The sequence below is a fragment of the Anarrhichthys ocellatus genome, unplaced genomic scaffold (genome assembly GCF_004355925.1).
Source record: "Anarrhichthys ocellatus isolate YVR2014 unplaced genomic scaffold, GSC_Weel_1.0 scaffold49, whole genome shotgun sequence".
NCBI classification, from domain to species: Eukaryota; Metazoa; Chordata; class Actinopteri; order Perciformes; family Anarhichadidae; genus Anarrhichthys; species Anarrhichthys ocellatus.
In genome coordinates, this window is record NW_022280079.1 from 877,233 (window position 1) to 888,551 (window position 11,319).

Below are 11,319 nucleotides of genomic sequence, written 5' to 3' on the forward strand. Positions count from 1 at the left end.
ATATACATATACATATACATATATATATATACACATACATATATATATACATATACATATACATATACATATATATATATACACATACATATATATATACATATACATATACATATACATATATATATATACACATATATATACACATATATATATATACATATATATATACATATACATATACATATACATATATATATATATACACACATATATATATATATACACATATATATATATATACACATATATATATATATACATATACACACATACACACATATATATATATACATATACATACATACACACATATATATATATATACATATACATACATACACACACATAGGCCTTCTCTGCTGGCCTAAACATAATCACAAAGTTGTATCTATTTTATAATTTAATAATTCTTCTTAAATAATCTACATGTATTATAATTTATAAAATTATTTTCCCCATTATCTTATCTTCTCATTGCACAGCTACTGTCTTCCTCAGTTGCTCTGCTTCCAGTGCAGCTTGTTTTAAGTAGAGCTTTTATCCAATCAGATTTCACCTCTGTGTCTCTAGGTAAGAAGAGAGGCCCGAGGCCTGCAGACTCACAAGTGCATCCATGTGCAGTTTAAGTGAATGGGGACGATATTGTTGATTGTCATAGTCTTCAACCAATCAGATCTTTAGTTTGACATGTTGGGCGTATTCTTTGACGTGCCGGTTGAACCAGTATACCGCCCAGCACTACTTTCAATAACATTAACATCATACAGACTGTTCCCACTGACAGATTAGATCTCAGCAGAACTAGTTTAAAGTTTTATCAGGGGCCAGAGAGCCTCTAGGTTCAACTCACCCGTATCCACCAGAAACACTCCATAGTTATTATGCAGGTCGGAGCTGTCCGGACAGTTCTCTATTCCCTTCAGATACACTTCACTGGCTTCAGCGAAGCGTTTCTGTGGAGACGGAGAGGTGAAATGAATACAGCATTAAATCAGGAACGAACTGGACCAAAGTGTGAACAGCTGAGCAGGCTTCTCTGACAGGGATTTATTGCTGCAGAGATTAATCATCACAGCTAAAGCTAATTTGAGTCTGGACTTATTACTAAGTGATGAGTTACAACATGCCTCCAGGCACCAAAGTCAAGTGTGGTACATACTTGATGTGCATGAGTGTGAGAGAATGTTTCACCTGCTCAGCATAGAGTGATGCTAGACTGGAGTAAGCATCAGCAAAATGTGGACCGAAGTGCATGGAGTCCTTTAGTAGAGTCTCAGCCTCTTTCTCCTTCCCCTGGGACCTAGAACACACCATCACCATCATTGAGAGTGAGAGTGAGAGTGAGACTTAGTGTCAGAGAGTGTTTGTGTGTCTCACTTCAGGAGGTTTCCCAGGTTAAAGAGAGCTCGGTTATGCTGGGGGTTGGTGTCCAGTGCCTTCCTGTAGTAGCGCTCAGCCTCCTCTGGGTCGCGAGTCAGAGTGCCCAGATTGTTCATGGCGCTGGCATGGCGTGGGAATAACCTGATATGAGGGGAGAAAAGAAAAAAGTCAGCAGAGGGGAGGAGGGAAGAGTAGGAGAGAGAATAAGAAGACAGGACAGCAGAGGAGGGAGTCCAATCTCATTTATTGAGAACCTTCTGTACAAAACATCTGATGAATATGAGTCCAACATTCACGCTCTTTCACTGCATTTGGTCTCTACCAGGCTGTGATGGAATAATGTGTCCAGATTTAATCAGGGGATCTATTGGCAGAAATGGAATATGACATTGGGTATTCTGATTTTATTAGTGCATAATCACCTGAAACAAAGAATTGTTGTGTTTTCGTTCACTTAGCCCATTTGTTCCAAAAGACTATATTCAGTTGAAGGCACAATGCCACATTTGTTCTGATTGGTCATTTAAAGTCATTAAGTCTGGTATGGACATACATGAACAATGTGTTTACACACATTAATGCATCGTCTTTGATATTCAAATTGATAAGAGTTCATCGATACTAAACTGCACCAACTGTAGAGAAGATGCATGAATGGATGTAGAAGGGGATCCCAAGCCTTTGATAGGAACAGAAGAAGCTGATGGATCCAGGCCATTAGAGGGCTGATTGGGACCCTGGTGGTCCTAAAGGCAGTGAGAATAGATTTGCATACATTTGCTAGTTAGGTAATGAGTAAGTTACAATAAGTAACAATAACAGAGCTTACTTGCGCTAGGAGGACCTTCATAACATCCACTTTTCATTATTTGATTGTATTGATATATAATCAAAGAAGTCGGAGAGAAAGATCACAATTAGATATTTTCCTCAAATTTTTCAGCCCTACAATTGTCAAATCTTATTTTTTATCTTCTTTTCACCTAGTAGTTGAAGAGACATATTTCTGTTAAAACAATTAACTGCAGACGAAATTGAAGGAATTAGTAAAGCATCAAAAGATCAAACGGGGTGTTTTCATAAACACATATTTGGGTTTTTGGCTGGAGACCATCAAAAACAGAGTAATACCATTAGACACAGGCAGATTAATAGCTTCCAGATTACAGATGAACTAATGTGAAGAGAGGTGAGACATGAACCACATCTCTGGTTCCTCAGGAAGCCTCTCCAATGAAAGTCACACATACTGGGCACTCACTTTCATTAATGTTACAGTGTATGTAATGTAATACAATGTGTGTATGTTGGATAAAACCCAATTTGTGCATGATTCATATAATAATTGCCTTATTTTACATGCAGTCTCCATGAGTTCCTGGCCGTCCATTATGAGCCAAATGCATGTCAACAATGCACCTCTCTTGAATTGACTTTCTACTATTCAACAAGCTAGACAATTTGGCACGAATGATGAGCTACTGGGCAAAAGGGAATACAACTAGTAAACACAGAACAGGCAGACATGAGATGTGATGCTGGTGGTTGATTTGTTACATTCCTTGCTGATAAATATCTGTCCTTGTTTTTAGATTTGTAGCACCAGCTTCATTAAGTGGCTCAGCTAGACACCACAGTCACACAAGTACATCACCATGTAGCCGCTGTGCTACAGCAGCTCTCACACACACACGAGCAGGCAGCAGGAGAGACACTCCGAGGACATTGACCTTAACAGAAGAATAAATAATGACATGAATAATTATTGATGCCCTTCTGTAGGATGTAAAAGTACATTGATCAAGGTCCTCAGAACCTTTCAGCGAAAGGCTAAATGTGACTTTGAAACAGCAACTTGAGTCTGTGAGCAAACAAACACTTCTGCAGGAATGAATCAAACAAGTAGAGCTGCTCAGATCCATTCATCCCCCACAGACCAGCGTCACGCCACCAAAACACAGGCTGCATCCACACATGAAGTAGAGCTAGAAGTATGTTTAGTGTTAGCTTAAAGGTAGGGTTGGAAATATTCTTAAAAAGTACGAGTCATATTCTTATTTGGTAACCGTAATAGTCTGTCTAATTATTTCATTCAGCATGAATGTCAGTGTTACAGACTTAGCACATTCTTTGCTAGTTTTAGCAACTTTTGGAACTAGCGCTGCGAGATACTTTCACTGGACTGAGTTTATAAAACAGCCTTCTCTTGCTAGTTTCTCAAGATTACCAACCTTTAACTTTCAACATGATTCCTAGGAAGGATTCTGAGATTCTTGATAAACACGAGCCCTAGAAGCTTTTGACTGATGAATAAATGCTTTTTCTTTTGGTGATGTTCCTTGAAAGCTTCCTCTATGTTTAAGCTGTCAGTCAGCTGTAGCCTGACTAGAGGCTCTTAAGCTGATCAGCAGCACACAGTGTTAATCAAACATTTTGTAGCATTCGCAATATGACTTGAAGCTCAGGGTTGCCACAGAGCATCCCCATGGTTTAAATGAAGCAAACTTTGACTTTGTGACGTAATACAGAGTGTTTGACATGAAACAGGAACATGAATGAAACGGGTATATCAGCAACAGGAAACAACTTTGCCAACATACTGTGTGACTTAGAAAGTGTTGGATTGTTACAGTCAGAGAGCTTTAGTTAAGTCAGACCTGAGAGCGGTGGTGTAGTGGTGAATGGCCTCCTGGTGCCGGCCGCTGTCTTTCAGGAAGTTGGCGTAGTTGTAGTGGACTTTGGCATTGTGTGGCAGAGTCTGGATACCAGAGCTAAAGCAAGGAGGAAGAGGAGAAAGGAGGAGGAGGTCAGTCTGTAGAAAGAAATAACCACAGCCACAATGAGCTCCGGTTGTTCTATGAACTCGCTGGTCCTCCCATAATAAAATTCTGTCCCAAATGATTTCCTTGTATTTCACAGTGGATCTCTGACTTTGAAAGTCGCTTGTTCTTCTACTTGTTCTTCAACTTTATGTTAATCCTGTCCAAATCAGTTTTTTGCCAATATTTTTTAACTGTGTGTTCCTCCCTGTGAACACACCAATATTAACAATAATTGACCTTCACCTATACACGCATACTATACATATGACACACACACACACAGTTTCATTCCTCTTCATTGACAATTTGAATCTGTTTTGGGACCGCTCTTCGTCTTTTAAGAATGATGGTATTCATCTCAACAAGCTGCTATCAGCTCATTTACAGCACGCTGTACAATTCTGTCCGCGACTGACTATTTTCTCTGCACACACACACGCCCCTTCCTCTTCTTCTACGCTGCCACCTCAGAGCACAGTTTCCTGTGACTGCTCCCCCTACTGGCCCCCACCTGTCATTAACCCCTTCAGCTGCAGCTCTCCCCATTCCGACTATTGTGACAGAGAGGCTGCCCCGTTCACACCGCATTCACAAAGCCATAAACAAACACAACCTCAGCTACATCCCTCCCAGTGATGTTCATATCGGCTCCCAGCACAAGTTCATCATCTACAACCCCACTTCTGTCAATTCCATCCCGTCTCTGTGGACTCAGCACCGGCGTACAACCACTCCCTCATTACGTCATCCTAACAAACAGCACGTGAATCCAGCCAACCTCAGAACCCAAATCCTCACAACCAATCACAAAACACTCCATGAAACTTGCTCTGTTCAACACCTGGTCACTTTACAACAAAAGCCCAAACATCAATGAATTCATCACTGACAACAACCTTGATATCTTCTGTCTCACTGAAACTTGGCAAAAACACCTGGACTACTACGCACTCAACCTAACCACGCCTACTGGATATCATTACCTGGATAAACCACGCCCTGATGGTGCGGTGGAGGAATTGCCGCTCTTTACCGCCAACACATAAAAACCAGCCTGACTACCATCCAAAGTCCATCCTCATTTGAACAGCTGACATTCAAACTTTCTGGTCCTAAACCCCTGGTCATTGCAATTATCTACCGCCCCCCCCAAACCCAATCCTGCCTTCCTCTCCGACCTATCTGAATTACTTACCTAGCTCTGCTCCATCCCACCTTCACATCCTGATTTCACATCGACTCCTCAGACTGTAAAACAGCCACAGAATTTCTGGACATGCTTAGATACTCCAACTTCACTCAACACATTGATTCCCCACCTACAACCGCGGTCACATCCTGGACCTGGTCTGCTCCACTGGAATCACCATCCACCACCTCTCTGGTTCTGACCTCACCGTCTCCGACCAGCTATCATCATGGAGATCGAGATCCCCATCCCAGAACCCAGAGCACCATCACTCTCCGTAATATCAAGTCTGTCTGCCTCTCATCCGCCCTTGTTGCAATTATTCTGTCTGTATATACAGGTGCTGGTCATATAATTAGAATATCATCAAAAAGTTGATTTATTTCACTAATTCCATTCAAAAAGTGAAACTTGTCTATTATATTCATTCATTACACACAGACTGATATATTTAAAATGTTTATTTCTTTTAATTTTGATGATTATAACTGACAACTAAGGAAAATCCCAAATTCAGTATCTCAGAAAATTAGAATATTGTGAAAAGGTTCAATATTGAAGACCCCTGGTGCCACACTCTAATCAGCTAATTAACTCAAAACACCTGCAAAGGCCTTTAAATGGTCTCTCAGTCTAGTTCTGTAGGCTACACAATCATGGGGAAGACTGCTGACTTGACAGTTGTCCAAAAGACGATCATTGACACCTTGCACAAGGAGGGCAAGACACAAAAGGTCATTGCAAAAGAGGCTGGCTGTTCACAGAGCTCTGTGTCCAAGCACATTAATAGAGAGGCGAAGGGAAGGAAAAGATGTGGTAGAAAAAAGTGTACAAGCAATAGGGATAACCGCACCCTGGAGAGGATTGTGAAACAAAACCCATTCAAAAATGTGGGGGAGATTCAGAAAGAGTGGACTGCAGCTGGAGTCAGTGCTTCAAGAACCACTACGCACAGACGTATGCAAGACATGGGTTTCAGCTGTCGCATTCCTTGTGTCAAGCCACTCTTGAACAACAGACAGCGTCAGAAGCGTCTCGCCTGGGCTAAAGACAAAAAGGACTGGACTGCTGCTGAGTGGTCCAAAGTTATGTTCTCTGATGAAAGTAAATTTTGCATTTCCTTTGGAAATCAGGGTCCCAGAGTCTGGAGGAAGAGAGGAGAGACACACAATCCACGTTGCTTGAGGTCCAGTGTAAAGTTTCCACAGTCAGTGATGGTTTGGGGTGCCATGTCATCTGCTGGTGTTGGTCCAATGTGTTTTCTGAGGTCCAAGGTCAATGCAGCCGTATACCAGGAAGTTTTAGAGCACTTCATGCTTCCTGCTGCTGACCAACTTTATGGAGATGCAGATTTCATTTTCCAACAGGACTTGGCACCTGCACACAGTGCCAAAGCAACCAGTACCTGGTTTAAGGACCATGGTATCCCTGTTCTTAATTGGCCAGCAAACTCGCCTGACCTTAACCCCATAGAAAATCTATGGGGTATTGTGAAGAGGATGATGCGAAATGCCAGACCCAACAATGCAGAAGAGCTGAAGGCCACTATCAGAGCAACCTGGGCTCTCATAACACCTGAGCAGTGCCACAGACTGATCGACTCCATGCCACGCCGCATTGCTGCAGTAATTCAGGCAAAAGGAGCCCCAACTAAGTATTGAGTGCTGTACATGCTCATACTTTTCATGTTCATACTTTTCAGTTGGCCAAGATTTCTAAAAATCCTTTCTTTGTATTGGTCTTAAGTAATATTCTTTACTATTTATGTCGCACTATACTATATGCTGCTGTAATCCTGTAATTTTCCCCGCTGCAGGACTAATAAAGGATTATCTTATCTCATCCCTGTCAGCCTGTCTCACTCACAAATTCTCCACACTCACCCCCTCCCTTAGCCCCTCCCCCTCAGACCTGGTCAACCTCTACAATAACACACTATCCTCCTGCCTTGATCCACTTGCCCCTCTCAAAACCACAACTGTCTCTTTCACCCACACTGCTCCCTGGTTCACCCCTGAACTCCGCCTCATGAAATCCCAGAAATGCAGACTCTCCAAAAAAAGACGGCCTCACGGTTCACACCCTGGCTTACAAGGAACACATACAGCAATACAAACTGGCTCTCAACTCTGCTCGCTCCACCTACTACTCTGGCATCATCCACTCTGGTTCCACCAACCCAAAGGTCCTCTTCTCCACAATAAACAAACTCCTCAAACCTATGGACAACCTCTCCCACTCCTCCACGGTAGAAAAATGTAACTCCTTCCTGTCATTCTACAAAGCTAAAACTGACACCATCTACAACCAACTGGCCACTTCCAGCCCCGCCATGTCCAACCCTGTATCTGTAAATCCTCCACTAACTGACCGGTCACTCTCCCGATTCTCCCTGATCTCCCGCTCAGATCTCAATAAATCAATTTCTGGCATGAAGACTCCGACCTGTGACCTGGACCCTATCCCTTCCACTTTCGCCATGGCTTGTCTCCCGGCCCTCAGCCCGCTCCTCCTCTCTGTCATCAGCTCCTCCCTGTCTACTGGCTCCATCCCTCCCGCCCTCAAACTCGCCTCAGTCACACCCATCCTTAAACAGCCTGGCCTTGACCCTGACATCCACAAAAACTACAGACCCATCTCCAATCTCCCTTTTATGTCTAAAATACTGGAATGCACGGTTGCCCACCAACTAAAAACCCACCTGGACTCAAACCAACTGTATGAACCATTTCAATGTGCCCTCATCAAAGTCACCAACGACCTCCTCCTCTCCTCTGATGAACACTCCCTCAACATCCTGATACTACTCGACCTCAGTGCAGCCTTTGACACCATCAACCAATTCAATTCATTCTTTTATAGCCCAAAATCACAAATCACAAATTTGCCTCAGAGGGCTTTACAATCTGTACACATACAACATCCTCTTGTACCGGAAACCCTCACATCAGAACAGGAAAAACTCTCCCAAACAAACATTTAACGGGGAGAAAAGAGGAAGAGACCTTAGAGAGAGTAACAGAGGAGGATCCCTCTCCCAGGATGGACAGAAGTGCAATAGTCCATCCTCCTTTCCCGTCTCGAGTCCTCCCTCCACATTACTGGCACAGCCCTCTCCTGGTTTAAATCATACCTCTCCGACCATGAACAGTTCATTAGTATCAATAAATTCAAGTCTGACACAGCCCCATTCTCTCAAGGTGTCCCCCAAGGTTCAGTACTCGGTCCCCTCCTCTTCATCCTCTACCTCAGGCATGGGCAAACTACGACCCGTTGGGCTTTTTAATCTGGCCCGTCAAATATTGATACAAAATTGTCCAAACTATAATAAAGACTAGGGCTGGGCAGTATACCGGTTTTAATTTCCAGTATGATATGAATTCTTCACACACCATTACACTGGTGCATAGCCGAAACAACTGCTGTCTGCTTTCAACAGGCAGCTAAATGTATTCTATGCCGCTGTGCGGTCAGCGCTAGTTCTCTTATATGTATTGAGAGGGAACCCTAGTCATAGTCATAACTTTATAACACAACAATTAACAACCCACAACTAACGCTCTTTAACAAAATTTTATAAAATTTCACCGCCGAACTGCATGCTGGGTACAGCTCGCGAGTGAGCCTGCTTGCTAGCACAACAGTCTGCTAACAGCTTGGAGAGGCTCTGTCGCTCCAGTAACGTTACATTAAAGAACAGAACAGAGCGATGCAGGATGAACAAAGACAGACCGGAGATGCACCGATAGAGTTTCACACATATGCAACGCTGATTACCGTGTAATATGTGTGGTATTTGTTATAAATGTACATTGGTGCAAAGAGGTGATAAGAAGCTGTACATGGAGGGTCTTAGGGCCCAGGGGAATGTAAGTGAAGGAAACAGGAAGAGACGGAAGAGACGGAAGACACGCCACACAAACAGCTGTTCACCGCTCGTCACGATCCTGTAGACCAGTGATTCTCAACGGGTGGTTCGTCGCGGACCCGTTTTCAGTGGGTCGCGGGCCTTTGCTTTATGCAGCGGAGTTATTCACGCTCCTTTCCAGCATTTACGGCACTTGTTCAGCGGTGCAGGAAAAACACCGACCAATGCATTGTAAATCACGTCACGTGATGCAGTTTAGCCAATAAAATAAGGTTATTCTGATACGTTTCCTAACGCCAGTGAGATGTACCCACACCGTGACACAGGGGGGAGAGACAAGGAAAGACATTACAGAGCAGAACTCTGATGATGTTAGATGTGACAGTCAAAAAATACCCTGTAAGATCCGAGCTAACTGATGAACGCCTCAGATCTGTTCTGAGAATTGCCACAACCAAACTGACACCAAACGTTGACGCACTGGTTAAAAAGGGTGACAAACAACACTGTTCCCACTGAAATTAAATGCAAGTTCCTTTTTAGGTCATGGCTTTTACTTGTAATTTATATTAGTTCACACAAACACTCCATTCATCTGCTACTGGCCCGGCCCGTCTGTCAAATTTTAAAACTCAATGTGGCCCCCCAGCCAAAAAGTTTGCCCCCCCCCCCCCCCCCCCTGCTCTACCTGCTCCCCCTTGGCGACATCATACGCCACCATGGTTTCCACTTCCACTGCTATGCTGACGACACCCAGCTCTACATCTCCATCAAATCCATCACCCCCACTCCACCATCACCACCTGCACAGATATTAAAACCTGGATGCAAGCCAGCTTCCTCAAACTCAGCAGCGACAAATCTGAAGTCATCATCGGCCCCAAATCATTAAGCAAATCCCACCACAACTTCTCCCTCTGCATTGATGGCACCACTGTTCCTGCTTCCACACATGTCCGTAACCGTGGTATCATTTTTGATCAAACCCTCTCATATGAACGCCACGTCAATCACATCTCAAAAACATTGCCGTCTCCACCCCTCCCTCTCCTCCTCAGCCCTGAAACACTCATCCACGCCTTCATCACCTCTCAACTGGACTACTGCAACAGCATCCTGTACGGCGCATCCACCAAAATCATCAATAAACTACGATACATCCAGAACTCAGCTGCCCGTCTGCTCTCCCACTCCACCAGACCACATCACCCCAGTCCTTCAGAACCTCCACTGGCTCCCCATACAGCAAAGAATCCAGTTCAAGATTCTCCTCATCATATACAGAGATCCTCATAACCCTGAACCCCTTCATACCTTTCTGACCTCCTGCACCTCCACCATCCTCCTTACCCCCCTACTCTGTCCAAGCAGCAGACCTGGGGACAGTCCCTCTGGAACTCAGAGACATTCTCCGTCACTCACCACTTTCAAAGCTGTACTTAAAACTCACATATTTAAATCTGCTTTTAACCTGTGATGCTAGTTATGTGTGTTTTTGTGCTGTTCCTTATTGTTATGTCATCTATTTTGTTTATATAATAATTACTTCTATTGTTTCTGTTTTTACCATGTAAAGCGTCTTTGAGTACACTTTAAAGCGCTATACAAATAAAATATTATAGTCTTATTATTATTATTTGCATTTGAGTGAAGTATGAAAAAAAAGTGAGGAAATAAATCCCTTCTAGGGTTTTATAATTTCACTGTATCAGTCTCATCCATCATGGAGGGGAAGAGACGGCATAGTGTGGATACAGATAAATTAACTTATTAATAGTAATTTCATCAATCAATAAACAGCATGTTAAAGTTATTATGAGCACACACACAGTCGTGACTTTTACATTGACTTACATTCATTTTCCGGAAACGTTTCCCAACCGCTACCAGCCTAATCCCAACCCTTACCCGAACCTTAAACCAAGTATTCACCCTAAAATGTAATGCTTTAAGTTATGGGGACATGTCATTGTGTTGTAATCTTATTTATGTCCCCACAAGACAGGTAAAACACACACACACACACACACACACACACACACACACACACACACACA

The 11,319-nt window shown here is 43.1% G+C and overlaps 1 protein-coding gene across 1 annotated transcript in view; it reads right to left on the reverse strand.

Annotated features, from left to right (window-relative positions):
• Positions 1-682: 682 nt before the first annotated feature.
• Positions 683-11,319, reverse strand: part of LOC116395783 (protein O-mannosyl-transferase TMTC1-like) — a 40,376-nt gene continuing 29,739 nt past the window's right edge. Inside the window, exons 6-9 of the mRNA XM_031869904.1 lie at positions 4,041-4,154; positions 1,381-1,524; positions 1,195-1,303; positions 683-956 (exon numbers count right to left, since the gene is read on the reverse strand). Coding sequence (XP_031725764.1) covers positions 810-956; positions 1,195-1,303; positions 1,381-1,524; positions 4,041-4,154 — 514 coding nt within the window. The 3' untranslated portion in view covers positions 683-809. The remainder of the gene's footprint in view (positions 957-1,194; positions 1,304-1,380; positions 1,525-4,040; positions 4,155-11,319) is intronic.